Raw genomic sequence first — 21461 nt, forward strand, 5'->3', positions numbered from 1 at the left:
AACCACAGCAGCAGTCAGGAAACAGCGGGCAGGAAACGCTGGCCTATTTGGTCCTCTCTAGCCTTGGACACTGAAGGCAATACACCAGCCTAGAATTGTCCTATTTTAGACAAGCTATCCATTTCTATTCCCCTACAAAAAAATAAACATTCAAATGTCCACCGTAACACAGCCGAGGTCAGAAGCTTGTGTGGGGAATTGAATATAAACCCACCTTCCCATTTCTCTGTGGATACTCTACTGGAGCATTCATGTGATGAGTTAATGTAGAGACATCTTACAAATTGTATTTTATGTCTAATTCAGGTTACCCATGTTTTTTATGATTAAAAGGACTGTTTTCAGCATTGGTATGGCTCCGGCAGTAACACTTTTAGGACCCTTAATAGCTGGCAAATCTAATCTACTGCTTGCTGCAGTGCTTTCTGCTCAATTACTTTCTTTTAATGAAGTTCTTTTGTGATCCTATTGCTGCTTCAATGACTCGAGAACAGTTCTTGTTTAAGGTACACACCAGGGAGTCTTGTCACAGAGAAAGATAGACTTCAGCCAATCAACTGTGTTAAATTCACAAACGAAAGGGACTGGAGACAAATTCTCTTAGTACACCTACTGATTTATATGGAATATAATGCCTTTATACTTGGCAAAATATTTATTGGTACATTAGTTTCGATGATAATAGCCATCCATAATTTAGAAAATTAATCGTCCAGGCAGCATGATTCACAATAGTTGAACCTATTTAAAGATGTTAACATCAACATGAAAACAATTATTGTGAATCCCATTGCTATTTCTACGAAAAAAAATGAGTCGCAGTTAACCGGTCTGTCTTGTACGCCAAGAAAATGAGATGATCTTTGCTTTATCACTCTAACAAAGTTGACAACAAAAATTAAAAAAATCAGTCAGATAACCAGATAAGCGGCATTCTGGCTTCAGTAATTAAATGCATTGAACATACAGTATATCATTCCATGTATAATGCCTATAAGCTTCTATAATGCCTAATTCAACCACCTAGTTCCAAAAGACCCCTAACAGCTGAGCTCCCAAGTACCCCCAAGATCTGATGGGACAGACTTGTCCCAGGAAAGAAATCCGTCTTTCGTTAAAGATCAAAGACAATGGATGATGTGAACTCAGGCCTTACCTCAATCGTGTACTGTTCAAAAATCCGAAGCTGTAAGAAAATATCCAACTTGATTTTTCGCTCGTGGAAAAGCTCTTCCATCTGTCCCTGGGCTTCATCGAGCTGCTGAAGAACACTCTCTATGTGGCTGATGGAGCTATTGTGTGGAGTTTTATTGTTGGAGATTGCAGAGTCCCTGTGGCAAATCAAGATTTCAGCATTAATGCATCCAAATACCTATGATGACGCTCTTTCTCAGCTACACACACGACTGTGAAAACAACCAAAATGTGAAAGGATTGATGAAAAGGCACTCAAGTATATAAAGACCTTTAAGGCAGCTCCTAAAACGGACTAAAAAAGGTTAAAAAAAAGCAGGCTTCCTTGCATAGGCTGACATTTGATTGAGATCTTATGATTCCAGGTACATTCATCCAGAATGATTTCTTTTTAAAAAGTTTTAGAAATAAAAACGCATCTAGTTTTACTTGAGCCAATAGTTTATAGCACCAGAAGTGTGGCACAAACAAATGTAATCCACTTGCAAGGCAACTTTTCAAAAATAACTTGGTTTGCATGATAATATTTACAACCGCAGCAGCAACAAATTATATTTACACAGCGCCTTTCACCTCGGGAGGATGTCCCAAAGCACTGGACAGTTAAAGATGTGTGTCCAAGCTGGGCGCAATACATCGCAACACACAAATATGCTTTCCAAAGTAAGCAGGGGTCATCAATCGGTTGCTGAAAACATTTATTGGTATACGGAGAAAGACACGCGTGGTTTCATTCTCCTTTACCTGCAGCTGACTCCGCTCACCTGAGTTGCTGAATGAGATCCTCCCCTTCCTTTATAACATTCAGGGTTGCGTCAAGTGTGGCTGTTTGCTGTTGCTGAAACTGTTTGATAAGTTCTTGCACGGCATCCACCGAGTCAGCACAAACATCCTCCAACAGCTCCTTTTGAAGCTCCTCCATCCATGCCCACAGCTAGAAGGGATCAGCAACAGCAATGACTCAGACACAGAGATACAATCCCCTGCATAGCAGTACTGAGACAGTCATTTCTTTTCCCTCAGTGGTTTACAAGATGATAATAATAAAGATAATAATCCTTGCATTTGATGCAGGGCCTTATCACGTCTTTGAGACGCCTCAAAGTTCTTCACAGGATAAATAATCCTCGCATTTGATACAGCGCCTTATCACGGCTTTGAGTCGTCTCAAAGCGCTTCACAGGATATACTGTAAAGTGAATTGACTGCATAGTTTGCGGGCGAAACGTGGCAGTCAATTGCGCACAGTGGTGTCCCACAAACAGTTGTGGATTAAGTGACCCAATTATTATTTTTATTTATTATTTAATAATAAATAATTATTTACCCCCGCACCCCCACCATCATCTACCCTGCTCAGGCTCCCATTCCGTCTCTGTGAAGCACTTTGAGACTTTGTCCTTTGTGAAAGGTTCTGTACAAGTACAAGTTGGCAATTGGTTGCCGCATTTCACCCACAAAATACACAGTCGATGCACTGTGCAATATATGGTGTGAAGTGCTTTGAGGCATCTCAACGACATGGTAAGGCACTATACCAAATGCAAGGATTATTATTATTATTATTACTATTATTATAAGTTGTTGCTACTGAATTATTATTATGTGCTTATATTAACTTATTATTTTAGCGCTCTGAGACGCTCTCCGACGTGTAGGGCGCTATATAAATCCAAGTTTTTGTTGTTGTATTATAAGTTGTCGCTACATTCAGTAGCAACAACATTCAGTTGCAGTACCCCTTCGAGCTGTGACTTTTCTCCTGAGATGGTGGTATTTTACTGCATCTATCTTTCCATGAAAACCCCCGACATAGAATAGAACAGAAAAGGAATCTGTGAATTATCAGAAGAGAAAACAGTTGGTGTTTAGCAGTCCTTTTGAGTTATCAATAGCAACCCCTGGATAGTCTCTTCCATTAACATGAACCAGCAGATCAGTGGACAGCTGGGTGGCGTATGTAATAAATCAATTATATGCTGAGGTAAATACTGTCAAGCGATGCTTTGAGGAACATCGACTTGAGCAGCAACTGAGAAACTCAGGAACTAGTTATGTTTGACAAACACATAAGTCTAATCGGTTGCTGTTGGTTTGTGGATTTTCAGTTTTCTCAGCTGGGCTTGATGAGAAATAACAGATCCCATCAGGGGGATACTCACCTTCTCTCTTTTCTGTGATACAGCTTTATACACGTGCATCTGAAATTGGTTAATTTAATAATAATCCTTGCATTTGAGATAGTGCCTTATCGAAGAGGCGATAAGGCACTATATCAAACGCAAGGATTATTATTATTATTACGATTGATATTGCGATCAAATTATTATTTTTTTTAAAGGGTTTATTACCTTCTGAAAGCAATCCACCGATCGACTAAAATTAAATTGAATTTATATCATGGATAGGAAGAAGAATGACATCAGTAGTCACGAAAGCCTGATTTAAAAAAATTGCTCGTTTCATAGCAGCTGCACCTCCTTATGATCTCAACGCATGTAATTTAACTTCGAGAGTCAAACCTGCTGATTTATGGAGTAGACTGCCATCTAGTGCAGCAAATATGGGAACATTTCCGATTCAACTGGGTTGAGTTTAAGCATCACGTTCCAGGATGGGAGAAAGCTGAAAATTGTCTGGTTGGGGGCTGAACAACAGAATGTGGTCTCAGAGGCTTTTATTTCTCAATCGAATCTCTTAATCGCTGCAACGTTGATCTATTATTGGCACTGTTTCTATTCTATCCCTTTGGCTCCTGTGTCATCATTAACACTCTGAAACCCAGGTCCTCAAAATGTGAGCCGTTAAAACTAAATGTTGACAAATTCTAAAATTTTGTGCAATAAAGTGCATCTGCCTAATGTCAAAACTAAACCCAAATAGATGCTTAGCCAAAACGGCTAAATAACACAGGCAGCTCAACGCACAGAGTAAATGAAGCAGCCTCACTCACTTACAATTACAATATTTACATATAACACCGAAAGACAAGTGAATATATACTGGGAAAAATTGTTCAGGCACAACTGGGTGAGCACTTGTGATATTTTACCCGACCAGGCACAGAAACTTTTACAATCACTGTATTCCAAACTGGAATAAATACAGTTACAATTTGCATTTCTGTAGCACCTTCCTCATCAGAAGGATGTCTCAAAGCGCTTTCAACACAGTTGGCCGGACACTCGAGCTGAAGGTGGGCAGGGAGAGGGGGAGGTGGTGGGAGCGGGGGGCGGTGGGGGAACTGAATATTGCTCAAGCAGATGGTAGGACTGTCCACCTTACCTCTTTAGTGTGAGTGTGAAATGACACGGACATGTCCAGTAGCAGTTTCCTCTGCTCCACCCTCCGGACAAAGTCCTGAATGCGCACTTCCAGGTGACGTGCTGCTTTGTAGATCTCCTCAGGGTCGCACTCTCCTGTCTGAGCAAGTTGCTCAGCGGCCTCCAGCAGCTTATCAGCGTTGGTGTACGTGTTCTAGTCGGGGGTGGGTGGGGGGGGGGGGGTGGGGGAAAAAACAGGGAGAGTCTTGAGATTCCAGAAGGGACTGCGGCTGTGTATTATCTTTGTGACTCGCACATCAAGCCTAAAAGAGGATCACGTTCATCAGAGAGACCCCTTTTTGAGAGAAGTAAGCACAGGAGTTAGTTTAGCCGGCACTCTCCAGTGTGTTTATGTGCAAAACAGGATTTAATCTTCTGAAATGTATAACATTCCGCGCCAGAATGTTGTGCAGATTGCTCCGAAATGAAAGAACTCACAGCTATCTGTAAAATCCCTGGAATCTTCCCCCCCCCCCCCCCCAAAAGACTGCTGCTATTCCTTGTTTACTGCCCTCCTTGATGCGAGTTGGCTTGACACACGCACAAAATGTGAGAGTTCAGGTGCAATCAGATAAAGTTGTTCGTCCACTTCGACTGCAGTTTACTAATAAAATGCGTTTATCGCTAAACAAACAAATAAATGTGTCCGACCTACATCATCAGCATTTCCTGATTTTTCGCAAACTATTTTCCAAATACACACCGTAAAGTCCTGACATATCTTTGGATTTCAATTCCAGACACGTTATTTCATTCAATCCTTCACACGGCTGTTACAATGCTTCACCCATTTGCTGTAGCCGAATTAACAATTTTTATTCCGATAGTCTACAAAATACACAGTCACTACACTTTACAGTAAATCCTGTACAGCGAGGTAAGATGGCCGAAAGGCACTATATCAAATGCAAGAATTATTATTTAATTGTTCTCCATTTCCCTTCAGTTTGTGGCATCCGTTGAAGCCTTTTCCTAAAGCAAGTTTTATGGACCATAGAAACAGTAACCATGACACAATCATTCATCAGTGTTGACATTCCACAATTTCCATACAAGATTGAAACAAAAGTCTCTTGAATGTATCGGGACTAGTAATGGCCAGTAGGCTGCAGTATGTTCCCACAGATCTGTGCTACCACTTGCATGTGGATTTCATTGCGTTCCCTTTTCTATTATCCTTGCCAGATCTGCTATAGTTATGACCCATCTGAAAACGATAGTAAATGTACGGAACTGGCTCCCTAGACAGAAGGTGGAAGCAGAAAGTGCTGATTCTTTCACAAGCAAATGAGATAGATATCCTTTAGGAAATAGTATCTCGGGATACAGTACAGTATGTAGTTTGGGACAAGTGACTGCCAGGATGGTGGAAGGCAAACTGGATGGACCTTGATCTTCTTTAGTCTAGCAAATTCTTATGTTCTTATGAAACATAATGCAACATCTTTAATCTGACGTGCACATTTGTGTGAGCTTCCGACGAGCTTGTTCGGTTGAGGAAATACGATAACTATTAAGAGGCTGTCTGTTTTAACGTTTGCCACGCCACAGTAAAATGACACTGGAAGCTCTGTATTTCATGATGTTAATTTGCCTCCCTCACTTGGACACGTGCTGCCTAGACTAGTAGTGCACACTCCTCAGACTGGAAGGTAATAACATATATAATTCATGAATTCCAACTCTATATTCCCACAATAATGGCACAAATTCTGATTAGAGTGCAGACCAGCCCTGATTATTCAAAGGCTCAGGGGGCACTGACTCAAACTCAAAGGAGGAAAGCAAACAGACAGTTTAGATTTAATTATTTTACAGTGTGGTGAATATGTGGATAGACTACCCGGGGAGGTGAGGAAAGCAACAAATTCAAGAGGGAATCAGATAGCTGTTTGGCGAATAAATCAATTGAGGGTATGGAGCAATATATTTTCGTCCCCACAAAATATACAATCAATTCACTTTACAGTATATTCTGTGAAGCTCTTTGAGACATCTTAACGACGTGATAAGGCGCTATATCAAATGCAAGGAGGATTATTTTTATTATTTTTTACAGTTCCATACTTAGTAAATATCCATAGAGGGTGTGGTTTATGTTCTTATCTGTGTGTGTGCACGTAGAACCAGAGATTTTAAGATGACTACATTCTGGGCTAGTTTTATTAGACTTTAACCCACAGTGGCACATTTGCACAATGAGAAAAAACAGTGGTCTAAAACTTTACTCTGTATGGGTATGGGGTGGCGGGGCGGTTGAGGTTTGTGAGCTTTAGACACACCAGGAGCTCAGGTGGGGAAGCAATAAATCAGCCAACTTCCGATGGCTATTAGTTACGGTGAGCAGAGCATAGTTTAGTGATGATGCCCTCAATACCAAATGGTCTGCCGCCGATGCTCTGCAATCAAGAATGGTGCTGTTTGCCTGTGGTACCGGCCGGTGATCTGTGTTTGGCACTTGGACTCATATCTCTTCTCTTCCACTCCCCCTAAAAAAGTAACCCCACTAGCACCTTCGGGTTCAGGATCTCCTCTCCTTTTAGTCTATCAGCATCTGGGTCTGTGTGGATGTCTGCAATTTGAACAAGGTACGGCATGGGAACCGTATATAATTGAGTACACGAGGTTCATTTTTAACCTTCTGGCCTGCAACCAGACAAGTCCGATAAGCAAAAGGACAGCTTCCAAGACCCCCGCAGGGAGAGAAGGATTCCACTTTACATGACTTGCTGCGAGTCAGTTATGAGAGCGGGCGGTACTGAAAATTATATCAGTGATTAATCATACCACGTGTGTGAAACCCAATATGACAGATATAAGGAAGTAGATAAGATAAGTGCTCGCAGGCTAACTGTGTCCAAGTAAAAGTAAAAGCAGCAGTTTTCCCCAAAGCCTGTCATCACGAACAGATATTTGCCTCTAATGAGCAAAGACTTTCCTAACCAGCCAGCGGTTGACTTTTAAAGACTGCGAAGAGCTAAGTTTAACTGATTTTCGCAATCTTTTCAAAGTACTATCGACAACTTAATAATGATTATTGTCAAAAATGCTAAAAGCTCCTATAATTGTGGAATATCGACTAAATGGAATCCAAAAGCATTAGGAAGAAAATAAAACCACTTCATCTTGGAAAACAACATGGATTATTTTTGAAAATTACCAAAACGTGATGTATTGAACACCTGGTGAATTATTTGACCTGACTAGACTATCCAGCAGTCCCCAACGCTACTAAATGGAAAAGAAAATGCACGGCAGTAATTATATTGAGCTCGGAAGCATAAATCACTGAAAAGGAGATTTTAAACCAATAAATTCAGTGGAACCAGACTTTGCCAAGGAGCAATTCACAGAAGCTGCTTCAATGTAACACAATAAAACACGATGATTTATGCACAAGACAAACATACTCGCTTACGAACGGAAAATCTATTTCGACAAGATTAGTGCTTTGTGGCCCACCTGAGCAGACTTTTATTTATATGTGAACACAAGCTGTGGGTTAGAATCAAAACACACCATTGATGAATCCAGTCACTTATGGTCCAATAAACCACAGTGACTTTCCCAAATAGTAGTTATAACATGATCTATAACACATTAGGTGCAGCTGGAATGCTAGAATATGTGAGGGTATGCATCAATTGGTGTAGGGTTTTGGAATATGACTGGATTTGTAGCATTTATTACAATTAATGGTTGAGTTTGTGTTCCTTTACGTCATAGTGGGTAGTGAGATTATTATATTCAAAAGGTAATGGAATGATATGAAAAGGTTGCCAACTGAGCTGGGTTGACACTATAGAAGCAGAATATTTAAGAGGGGGTAATCATCTAGTGGAACATACATTCCCGCAATCTAACTACTCAGATCATTGGGCTCAGTACAGACTGCCTGCTCACCTGTCAAATTGATGAATAAGCAAATGAGTAGCATACATAATGAATGCCCAAAATCTGAAAGAAAAGGGTCAGGGCATGTGGGTCATTCGACCACTTCAGAGAGAGAGAGGAAGTTATGCAGTCTAGCATCAGTGTTTAAAGAAACAAACACACTCAGTGTTATCGTTCAATGTTTCAGTAAAGAGATTAATTGTTTTGGAAAGCGATGGAACGTTACATTGAAATGACTTGGACATTCATTCATAATGGACCAGTTATATCAATCCTCCGTTCTCCAGTACCAACTGTTTAGAATTGACTTCAGAATGGGGAAAAGTAGTCACTTTGTACAGAAGGCTTTGGGATTATGTACGGAATTTCCTATTCCATTCAATGTAAAAAAAACGAGAATTTGGAACAGATGGCAGAGAGATACAGATGTCCTTGTGTTATGCTTTATGAAAGAGGATACATAAACTGTGAATGATTCCTCTAAACAGAATGATGATTAATGCGCGATATAAAAATCCTAATAATCCTTGCATGTGATATAATGCCTTTCATGCCAGGAGGATGTCTCAAGATTAAGTCCAAAACTATGGCCAGTGATATAAAAGCTGGTCTAGAGTGACAACGGCCAGATCATGACGAAAATAATGAAAATATTGATTCCTAAATAGTTTTATTTCAAATCAGTATCTCTAAAGCAGGCCTGGGTGGACACGAACAAAAGAGCCAATACTCCAGATGAAGATTCGGGAAAGTTATGGTTCTGTGTGTTCCATTAGCACCGAATGTCACTGTTCATTTCCTTCTCGAATGCAGTTCTTGCATTTTTAAAAAAAAAAAAGAAACTGGAGCTTGAATCAACAATAATGTGAAGCAATCAGTGTTGCCAAATACCAATGAATTAAGACCGATCAGCATAGATACCCGTTGGCTATTGTTCATTGACAGGACCTGGAAGGGCAGCCCAGTCACTGGGATCAGGGAATCATCCCACTAGGCTCCTTTTAATCTGCAAGCCAAAGTGCTAATGGGTAGGGTGGTCCGAGCTGGACAAGCAGCAGGAAAACTTGCCAGACAGCGGTCTCAATGGCAAGCTATGTGGTTTTAGTTAAAAGGAGTCCTGTAGCTCAGTGGTTAGAGCACTCGCTTTGCAAGCGAGAGACCTGAGTTCAATTCCAGGCAGAGGGCGAAACCTTGGGCAAGTTTCCTTACTCCACACAGAGCCTAATAATAATCCCTCCAAAACCAAAACAATAATAAATTGGTTATTTTCAATCTACGACTGTTTGTGGGACATTGCTGTGCGCAATTGGCTGCCGCGTTCGCCCACAAATACACAGTCAATTCACTTTACTGTGTGTTCTGTGAAGCGCTTTGGGACGTCCTCCCGACGTGAAAAGTGCTATATCAAATGCAAGGATTATTATTATTATTAGTTGGTTAGACTCCAGCAGTTACCCCAACGCACAATCTTGGATCCCCAGCCGACCTGCGCCTAATACTTTCCGGAATTAAGTAAGCAGGGAGAGATAGCGCATTCCAGTCCAGGCAATCCATCACTGGAATTTCCATGTGTAGGTGGGATGCATGGAATTCTCAGTTTGGTTTGGATACCCTTAAACATGGTGATGGGTTTCCTCATGTGTCAGTCACCCGGCTGACCAAAAAAAAAGGAAAAAGTTTCATACCTGAGCCACTTCTTCAAAATCATCGTGTCTTTTCTGCAGCGCCCGGGCTCTATGAAGAGACTTGCCGACCCCAGTGTGTTTGCTTAAGAAGGCTTCTCCGTGATTTTCAATCCAGTCAAGGACCTGTAGTGGGAAAAAGAATGGAAAGGCAAGTTAAGTGAGAAAAATAAAGCAACGTAAGCAGTCACCAAACTGCATTGAGAGATGATGTAGAGGAGCAGTGTTTCACTCAGAGCTTGGGTTAGAAATACTTTTGGGATTGAATCTATTCAGCAACGTTGTTGTTGGAAATCCACCAACATTAGTAAAGGAGGGAAAAAATGGTAAAATGGGCAGGAGGGGAAATTTGGCACTCGAACCATAACGTGAAAGAAATTCAGTTTGCAATAAACTGGCTTTAGTGACTGACGCCCAGTGGGTGCTCCTAGGAATACTACAGCTAATATGGAAAGCATGCGAGGAACAGCCAAAGTGATCAGCGTAATGATCTCAAAGTGTGCCAATTTCCCATCTCCAATTTTACCATTTCTTCCCTCCTTTACTGATGATGGTGGATTTCCAACAACAACAGAAAGTGGCTGATCACAGCACATGCAATGGGTCCGACAAGATTGAAAGTGTCCACTTTATTTATACACTACATTGATGGGGTAGGGACTAGCAACTTGGATGTAGTTTTGAGAGATTTTCTGTTTTGCAAATAATAACTGCAGTGTAATCATTGGGTTATAATCATCCTAAATGTTAAGCTCTCGGGTTCTTAGCAAAATCCACATCTTCAGGATACATTTATTGTGTTGATTTACTGTAGGGTGGTAAACCAGAGAGGGTGTAAATATAAATATGTAATTGCTTTTATAATAAAAAGTTATTTTGGAACACAATGTCTACCAATAAAGCAAAGTTATTCCAAGCTGCCTTTGCAGATTAACATCAGCTGTGTTGGTATTGGGGAATCTGCAGATGTTTCTCAGAACCAATGTGGCTTGCACGTGATTAAAGTAAGTGAGAGGCAGAAAGGCTGGTTCATGGATGCAATCAAAGTTTTCCATTTCCCCAAGTTATTTATTAGATTCCTGTGCAAAGAGGAGCAATGCAACCCAGTATATCCAGCCTTCTTCCAATTTACTGCATCACAGAAATAATAGGACAAGGGTTCACCATCTCAGCTGTGCCATCAGGGATGTTTGGAGGTCTATTTATTCCCAATGAATCTTCATCACTGGCTAAACAGCATCAAAGTTTGGGAGGAGGTTGCTTAATCGCTCTCAGTCATGGAAATGTGCAAGAGGACTCTAAAAGTGGGAAAGGAGGTTCAATATAAAAGGTTGGATCCAAAGACTGTAAGGACCCTGCATAGCTTCTCTCAGCTCTATCCAGGTTCTGTAACATTTCACTTTCACCTTTTGAACCAATGAATTCAAATCACCAAAGAAGTACGGTTCCATTAGATTTTTTTTATCCCACAGAAAAAGTGACGTTTTAGGCATCTGCGTTCAACTGTACAATTACTAAAGGCCACACACAGACACACACACACACACACCATGATTGCTTTCCGCAATTTAAAGAGTCTCTTTTCAAGCTTTCCCAAAACCATAATGAGTCACATCACACTAATAGTCCTTGTTGTTACTGAAACAATAGCACTACACAGTCCCAACCCGATAAGTGTCATTACCCACCTTCGAGATTAAACAAGGCAATAATTATCTTGTCACAGTTCCTCCTCTATTCTCAGAAAAGTCGGATTAATAATAAAAACGCGTAACAAAAATTTGTTTCTTAGCAAATCTTTCTTCTGTTACTAATTCCTGCAAAATTCAACGCACAGTACAAAACACTTCCAGGGGCCAAATTTTCAGTTTCTCGCATTGTAAAAGTGTGCGTGCAGCATATTATTAAACTAAAAATACATCACTGCATGCGGTCTCCTCTTTTTCAAGTCCCGCCTGAAAACCTTCCTTTTCGACAGTGTTTACGATCACTTCCCTCCCACCTCCCGCCCAGACAGGCTCCGCCACTGTTAGATACACTGAGACGCTACCCTGAGTAGAGGGTGATATATAAGTGCAAGTTGTTGTTATGTCCTTTGGAAAATACTCAGTACTGCTGAAGTAAGATTCCATTTCCCGCCAGTCTCATGTATCTAGTTAGTCGCATTAACTAGAAGTGAATTATTCAATGGTTGAGGCATTTTGCTTGGCAACTGTGGATAGCTAGTTATGACCCATAGTACAGTTTAAGAGCACAGGCATTACTTACTTTACATCATTGGAATGCACAATAATCAGAACCGAGAAACTTGGTTTATAAGTGAAACCATTTGTTCCTAACGTATCATTTCCAATTGGGAAATGAATGTGGGAAAATAGAAGTTGTATATGGGCCAAACATGTGAGCAAGAATTCATTAGCTAAATGTCTTTAGCTTTTTNCCTCTGAAATGGTTGGGACAAAGACCCCGTAATGAAGACAGTCTTGGATTGTACTGACCATAGAGAATGGTGTTTTGTGGCAACATTGACTTATAATGTCCTATTCTGATTATTCTATACTGAGGCTCATACTTACATGCATGTACAGAACTCTGCTCACCGGGTTTCTGAAGTGAATACTATTTCTAATGTTGATAACGGTCAATAACTCTCCTGTCAGCTCCTCGCTAACATTAAAAAGTCAAACACTATCCAACAGACTGCAACTATTGGACTCATTTGACATGTTCAACACATTTAACGAGTAAGAAGCAGTTTGTCCCACTCTCAACATCAACCAACCTGTTGCATCGAATTACCCATTTTACCAGATGTATACACTTGCACAAGTAGGTTAGCTTTGAGATGTACCTCAACCAGCAATGCAGGAATCATTGCTGGTTTCACCCCCATGTTCCTTTTTTAGTGGTTCTTACACGTTTGAAGAAGACTGTCAGCGACAAGGCTTATGAAGATCTGCTGAATCTTTGATATATGGAAGAATGTCTCGCCTCCTTTACGATGCTGTGCTCGGTGCTGAAAGGCAACCGCACACTTGTGACACGTCATTAGCCCGTACTTAATACTGTAGAATGATCTCATCTAATTCCCCATTCGCTGCAAGTAACCACAAGATTATGGGGCCTTTCATTGTTTTTTGGGGGGTTTGGGGAACAGTCCAATGTTAAATGTCACTTGCCTCTTATGGGATTAAATTCCCTGCAGTGTGAAGCAGCAATGCTCATGTTTAACCCCATTAGTGGCACTCTATCCCCCATTGTAGCATGTTGGTAAGGAGAACTGTTAAGGTGCCTGAGGCACCTCGACTATAATATTAATATTTAATGGGTGTACAAACCCTTGCCTTTTCCACAACAATGAAGCAGTACGGAAGTGATGTAGATGTACAGCAAACATTTCCATCACGTTCATTACCATTTTTGGTGGACCTCGTTAGGGCAAAGGTTCCCGATTGCTCTATACTGTGTTCTCTGTTACACGCTGTTCGTGTTTCACTTAGTATGTAAACACCTTAATCAGTCCTTCCTTCAGCAACATGCGAGCAATTTCCTTTTTGATTGCACGCACAGATGCAATTCCAGCACGCACAACAACACAAACAACTAATTGTTATTGCGTGGGAAAAAAATAGTAGAGGCAACAAATAGGACACAATTTTCCAGGTCCATCTTATGGAACTGTGAAATGTCTCAGTATTCATCTCTGTTAGCACCAGACTGCGGTTAGGTCTGTGGGTGGTGCTATTAATAGCTAAACCCCTAGAAGAAGTAATCTTCAACAAAGGGAAAGGTATATTCACTGACAGCTATAATGTTATATAATGTGTGGGGAAAATCTTTTGGAACAGAATGTAAATGATTCATCAAATGTGTTTAATAATTCCACTGGTTGACAATGCGTAGGATATGATAGGCGGTTTACAGGGTGTAAAAACAAATTAATTCAGCTGTGTTAAATTACAGGGTGGAGGTCAATCAGAGAAGTGTGGTGTATTTGTGAAATGTGGTTGTGCTTCTTGCTGGTAAACTGTGCAGTTACCATTACATTTATTAATGAGTGCTACCAGATGATAATTCAATTTACTGGGAGCTATAATTCAATCTGGGTGATATACCTGTCTGAAAACAAAATCCTGCTCGGTGTGGAGTTTTGGGTCTTTCCCGATCCCGCTTAGAATTCTTTGAGCCCGTCTCAGTCCTACTCCGCTTGCAGGTAGCTGCACAAAAGTGATTTAAACAGCGGCGCTCAACCATTTATAATTACGGATTCGCATCAGATTACACTCTGCCAATTACATTTAATGTCGAGTGAGGCTCCTGTTCATTTCTTTGTTTCAGATGATACTCTAGGGCTCTTGCCCTAACGGTGTATATGGAGGTTACATTGGTGAGGGGCCCACTGTTGTATGCAGCTGTTGAGAATACAGTAGAAAGGAGAGTTAAATATGTGAATGTTGCTGATTAACTGTCTGAGAGTTGTGGAAGGTCGAGTTTACTCCTCTTAACTGCTAACTAACAGGATGAACCAACCACTGATGAATCACCAGCTCAAAAATCCCAATAACTGACAATGCAAGACAACACACTATTGTACAACTTCACAGGATGCTGATACTGTTTTTTTAAAAAAAGTTTCCTTTTCGTTAGTTATTTGATATTCTCCAACATTCAACTCCTTGTATTCATATTACCTTCCTTATAATAATAATCCTCGCATTTGATATAGAACCTTATCATGTCTTCAAGACTGAGAACAGCAAGATATTCTTGGCCGCAGACCTTTGTGGATGATGTTATTGCCATTCATCACTGGTCAACTTTGTCATCCTGTAATACTGGATGGAATCCTTCCCAAATGACCTGGCTGAGACTGTTACTGCCTCAACCACCCTCCAAGAGAAGCTTCACTATGAACTTTAGTCTAGACTGTGATTTAAACTCAGATCTTGTGGTTGGGAGTCTAACCCTCGAGCTTCAATGCATATTTAACACTGCAATACATTGTGAAGAAACCTCTATGAAATGAATCAGACAGTGCACGATCAAATGTGTTATTGCTAACACTGCCACAAGGTGGTGATGATACAATATATTATTATGGTGTGAGTTCAGTTTTTAAACTAAAAACAGCAATTTTACAAACAAGGGTCTAGAATTTTTACAAGCTTGTGTTTTGATGTTCTTATGGACTAAACTGGAACATACAACAGATGTGAGATTGTCTTAAGGATCCTTAAAAAAATGCAGAACGTTTAATACACAGTATACACCAGAATGCCTTTAAATAAAATCATTCTCAGCAGCGTTGAATCTGCTCTTACAATGACTCTCTTTACAAGTCTGTTAAAGGAATCAATCACATCACATTTCCTCTGATGCACTCAGACTGTTAATCGACCTGGCAGAGTTTCATGATATTGTTCGGGAATTGTTAAAAGGTAAGAAAGAAAATGAACGGGTTTTNCATTGGTAGCAATTTCACGAATTTTATCAGCAGCGATCATGAAATCACGTTAGGGAGTTTCAATGTCAGCATCAAAGATTGTTAACATATTGTCATTTGAAAGTTGCTTCTATAATATCTTCAGGCTGCCAGAACAGTGTACGTTTCCTTAATCAATTCCAATTTATGTACACACGGGATTCTAGTTTTCCAGAGTGGAAATGTGTTATATTGTACCAGAATGGAACACTAATACTTGGTAAGTGTTTAAATAAATTGGTTTTGAATAAGACTGAAATTGCTTGCTGTGCTGATCATTAAACACCAGAATTGTCCTTCATTCAATACCTGACAGAGGTTCACATCAGTGTCTGAATAAACCAATATAACTCCAATCATCTCAGAGCCGGGCTTTTCTTTGAATACCTACTTTGCTCGAGTGCTTTGTAATTATTCGCAGATTATAACGATCGGGAAAAAAAGTAATTAATTCTTGTATCCTGTAAGACTGGAAAGGTAGATTGCTTCACGGGAGCGTAGAAATCTTTGTTCACCTCCACACAACACTGCTCGGATGATACATTTGGCAAAGCCCACAGGGACAAGTCTGTTGCAGCAGGAAAGACTAGATGTCTGATTTTGCTTTGCTAGTGGGGCCAGTGGTGTGTCCCTCCTACTCTGACACCATTTTATCCACAGGCGCTGACACTGTATTCCTGGCAAATTACATAACATCCTAACTAGGAAATGGAGCTGTATCCCAGCCTGCACCATGTGCTCCTTTCATTACATGTCACTTCATTATGCTTTGAGACATCTCAACGATGTGGTGGGAGATTTTTTTTCAAAGATCCTGGAGGATTTGGGCCGTTGTGTCCCTTCAAAGTGGTGCGACCTTAAGTTTGTAAGTTAAATCGTCACTACATTAACTGAGCAAGATCTGCAGTGAATCAGAGCTGGCTGGAATAACTCCAGCATCCAATGCCAAGGAAAAGGAGGAATGATTTTCACCTGCTCAAGGTAGGTTTTCCTCATTTTTTTTGACTGAGGAAGCTGATCTCAACACCTTCCGCTTTGACCATGTCTTCGGCCAACCCTCCCCCTTCCCCTATCATCCACTCTCCTGATTCCAACCCCCAGGTGGGGTGTATACCCCTAACTGTCTTGCACCTTGGGATGTCCTTCTGACGTGAAAAGCGCTATATAAATGTAATTTTGCTGTAGTTGGTGTAGACTGGAAGTGAAAAATATTCCTCATTCTATCTTGGACGCATTTCTCCTAATCCAACCGTTAAACGTGCCATGACTGACTGATTGCCCCACCATCGCCGTGCCTCAGTTTACCACAGTCACTCAGCTTTCTGCCCTCATTTTAGCTCTAGGATGTGACATTATCACAGACCAGGTACGCTGCATATTTATCTAATTACTGTTTTCACTCCAACGTTAACCTGTATCATTAATTACTGGATTAATCTCAAAGTGGGTGATTGTAAAAGCCCTCCGTAAAACGAAATGTTATTTGTAGCTGGCTTCTGCAAGGAAATAATGCTGAATAAAGGTCTAATCAGAGGACAAAAGTCATACGGTATTCAAACAATATATTGGCTGGATGAATAAGAAGTCTGAAGGCTAATAAATTCTGCTTCTACAAAATGCTTTGTTCAGTTGATCAGGATACAAGGATTCTAATAACACAAAACAAAAAGAATCTCAAAAGATAGCAATACCTTTGAAATGTTTCACCCTCGTCAGTTCCCCAAATAAGCCAGTATTACCTCAATTTTCTGGCAACCCCATCTCTTATTTCTGCTTACCCCTGATAACATGGCGACTGAAATGAGATGAATGCAATGCGTTGTCAAGCCTGACTTGTCAATTTGCATATGATAGTAGCTAAAAATTGCTAATCTTTAAAGCAAGCTTGCATTCCTCAGACCTTAGATAAAAGTGTTATGCACGCTGCATATGGCAGCTACAAAATGCCAGCTGTTTGGTGTACCACAAGATTTCTAAACCACACACAAGAATAAAAGGCTTCTGTTTAAATGTCAAAATGTTGCTCTCGTTCTAAATCCCCAAACTATAGAATAAATCAAAATATTCATAGCAAAGTCATTGTAAAGGTAGCTATGATCTATACAACGGGTATAGTGCTCGAAAATATGTTCAAAAATATACAATGTATATCTGGAGGTTTGGGAGCAACAAAATATATGTAATTGATAATTGTTTTTGGTAAATGATCGAGTGTCAGATTATCCACAAGCATTAGGCACACGCTGGAATATACAAAGAGTGTGTAATAATTTATAAAAGGCGAAGACAGAAAGAGGAGCACAAAATAAACCAATCAAGAACAACGAGAAACAGAACAAAGAGGTAGTTGGACAGCAATGAATGAATGAATGAATGAATGATTCCTGCCAGATACTGCAGTTTGGAAGCTAGGGTCTGAATGGGCAGATCCCACAAATCTATATAGAAACACTTACTGCTGTTACAACAACAACAAATTATATTTATATAGCGCCTTTTATGTCGTGAGGATGTCCCAAGGTGCAGTTAATAGAGATTCAGTACTTGCTTTGCATAAAGAGACACGTGCAACGGACAGAAAGATGAAATTTATGTTGTAAACAAATACATTTATGGAATACAGCCAATAATTCAGTGCCTTGAGATGTCCTCTCGACGTGAAAGGCGCTACACAAATGTAATTTGTATTGTATGATTTGTATTGTAATAAGTAAATTTAAAAAAACTTTCAATATAACAAGCAAGATAATCATGTGATGCTCTGATCCGATTCAAATGTAAAGCGTGTGATTTGAGCACTGTGCATTAATTTAATGCATTTAATGTTTGGCATGTACTGGTATGTGAGAAAAGAGTTCATTGCAGAAATTTGACATTTCATGAGCCTGAACGTTAACAATTTAGTTTAAGGATACGGCAGCTCTTTAGATGCACAGCATCATGGGCAGCGTTTCAAGCAAAGGTGGAACATTGCCCTCGTTCACTGAATAGATCTCAACAGGAGATTGGATTCCAGTAGGAAAGGGGAACAAATTTGTCACAATAATCTTTTGGAGCAAGCATCAAGATTCACTCACCTGGAAAACGATTGAACGCAGAGCGGAGCATGGGTAATTTATAAAACAGTTTGCTCTTGTCTAAATAATCCCTTCAAACAATGAAAAAGAAATAAACAATAATAATAAAAAAAAGGTCACTCAATCCACGACTGTTTGTGGGACACCCCTGTGCACAATTAACTGCCGCGTTTCGCCTACAAAACATTCAGTCAATTCACTTCACCGTATATTCTGTGAAGCATTTTGAGACGCCTCGAAGACCGGATAAGACGCTATATCAAATGCAAGGATTATTATTATTATTAATAAACAATGTCGATATATTTTGTGGCTGAAAGGATTTTAATAGGTGGTGTAATTGCAAAGCCTTACAGAGCAGAAATTAGCTTCTGATCTGGATGGAACTTAATGCTAGTAAATATTTCATAATTACCTTCACTTTTCGGAAATATGCCATAAATCACATACTCCTGTAATGAGTGTTGGCAAGCAAGAGCAAAGAGAGCTCTCAACTGAGCTGCAGTTGCTAAACTGTTAGAAATAACCGTACCAGAATAATGTCATGTGGGATGAAAAACGATGGCAGAATAATATCTCTTGCTAAGAAGATGACAGACTGCTTTGTTCTGGTTTTTCAGAAACCCGTCACTCCAAGCAGAAACCATGCATAATTTAAGTGAGGAATGCACGCAAATAAGCATTTATAAATTTAAATATGAAACCCATTTCCCTGGAGGAAAAGACGAGGTGAACATACTGGATGAGCAATACGTTAAAACATAAAATGGCTGTGTCATTTTCTACTTTCAATGGTGCTTTTTGTATAGAGAGATTATTCAGCTGAGAACTTGCCTTATAAGTGCCCTTCTAATCCCTTACCATGTGTCATTTAACCACATTCACCTTCAGAAGAGGTTCAGATAGAATTCACACGAGTGAGTCTTTGTGTTACCGTCATTACTGAGACGCACAAACCAAATCTGTGCAATTTTAAAAAAAGCATAGTTGAAAGGTATGACTGGATTCCAATTGGGTTCCAATCGCAAGATTCAGACCCACTCAGGTCTGCTCAATTAGTCCTTATTGTAGCAAAGCTGCAAGAGTGACAGTAAGGAGGATATCTAGACTAAAACAGCCCCAAAATGTTTCGTTTAAATACTAAACCCTCTGAACTTGAACTGAAACCATAAGCAAAACCACAGGACTGTGGGTGACCACGAGGTTTCTAAACTGCACACAAGAACAACTTCTGTCTTAAATGTTGAAGGTTCAACAATTGCTCAGAATTGCTGAACTTACCTTGGGCAAGTCTCACCTCTCCTGCACACACTGACGTTTCAACAGAGCACTGCCCTTATGTGTTACTGCCTGCCCTCCACTGCTGCACTCAAGGGACACACTCCACGGTGAGGGGAGACTATATCAGCAAACTATTCAACCACAAGTTCAATCACAGCCAAGCCTCAACCCTGTCCACCTCCGACATGCTGGTGTGCTACTCTCCAGTAGAGGTCACTGGATAGAACTCGGGTACGGAAACCTCGACTGATATTCCCATCCTCAGCCCAGAAGCACTCAAGCCAGTTGTCGCTCTTCACAACTGCTGTCCTGATTGAAATCAGCTAACTCAACACGCAACATGATTTGAACCTGTCACTTGGACCAGCGCCTCGGGACATCTTCCCGACGCGAAAGGCGCTTTTACAAATGTAATTTTTATATTTTGTATTGTGTGACCTCGTGTTAAATCAGGTGATGCATTAATCCATCAGGCCTGAGAGAGCTTTGACAATGTGAATGCCAATTATAGCTCCGTGCATTAAAATAATTGTGGTCGGTGGGGTGGGGGATAACAGTTTAAAAAGTACCATGGTGATAAAAGCATAAACATCAGGTTAGGGATCACACCCAGTTCTCAGTACGCATGTAATTCCATTTAACTGCAGAACAAATTTTAAATAAGCAACCATCAAATAACAGTACAATTTATCCTCACAAGTATACTGACCAGCAGCAGTGCTTTTTACATAACATAAAAACTAAGAGTCGAACAGAATGAGTCATCTAAACCCTTATGTCTGTAATTGCAGCCTTTTAAACACATTCTGCTTCATATATCACCCCAAATAGTTTGCAAAAGTTTGGCTTTGTTCCCAGTTGAATTTTGGTGCTGAATGATGGAGAATGGATGTGATGTGCTATTAAAGCACTGGGCTTCCAGGCTGGGTGAGCTGCTCAGATGGAACAGACTGTAGCTCTGCAGCTAATATCCCAACCCTTTTTTTTTACCTGCTGAACATCTTGTTGGAAAACGCAGAGCTGAAGCCGTTGATGTAGCCGCACTTTGCGGTGTTGCCAGATACTCTCCAGCCTTCGCTGATGGTGCAACACCTCGTGTACGATGTCCAGCACTCGATGGACAGCCTTCGAGTAGTTTGCGGTGGCCGTGAGGGAATCGGAGTTGCCCGGGCTTAACGGCCTCTGCAGTACATCCAGCAGAGCTTTGCCGTCCTGGCTCACCTGCAACAAACAGGGTAACGTGTGACTGACTTGTCAGACAATGAAGAACAGGCCTGAAAATTAAAAAAAAGCCCCAAATATTTTAAGCTTTACCATTTATATATCACATCTCTGCTGGTTACCTGACCTAAGGTACCGTGCTCACAGGAGCTGCCTGAGGGAGTGTGATTGTCTTGTATTTCTTCATTGGTAAAACAAGCTGCTCTATGGGAGAATATTCCTCTTTATTGCTGATATAGATTCACCCTCAAAATACACGGTCAATTCACTTTACAGTACACCCTGTGAAGTGCTTTGAGACGTCTCA

At 40.5% G+C, this 21461-nt stretch overlaps 1 protein-coding gene across 1 annotated transcript in view; it reads right to left on the reverse strand.

Moving 5' to 3' along the window:
* Positions 1 to 20996, reverse strand: part of kalrna (kalirin RhoGEF kinase a) — a 102526-nt gene extending 81530 nt beyond the window's left edge. Inside the window, exons 1-5 of the mRNA XM_042336312.1 lie at positions 20924 to 20996; positions 10097 to 10219; positions 4480 to 4671; positions 1959 to 2128; positions 1157 to 1331 (exon numbers count right to left, since the gene is read on the reverse strand). Of these exons, the coding sequence (XP_042192246.1) occupies positions 1157 to 1331; positions 1959 to 2128; positions 4480 to 4512 (378 nt within the window). The 5' untranslated portion in view covers positions 4513 to 4671; positions 10097 to 10219; positions 20924 to 20996. The remainder of the gene's footprint in view (positions 1 to 1156; positions 1332 to 1958; positions 2129 to 4479; positions 4672 to 10096; positions 10220 to 20923) is intronic.
* Positions 20997 to 21461: the final 465 nt, after the last annotated feature.

This window comes from Callorhinchus milii, unplaced genomic scaffold (genome assembly GCF_018977255.1).
Source record: "Callorhinchus milii isolate IMCB2004 unplaced genomic scaffold, IMCB_Cmil_1.0 Scaffold6, whole genome shotgun sequence".
Taxonomy (NCBI): Eukaryota; Metazoa; Chordata; class Chondrichthyes; order Chimaeriformes; family Callorhinchidae; genus Callorhinchus; species Callorhinchus milii.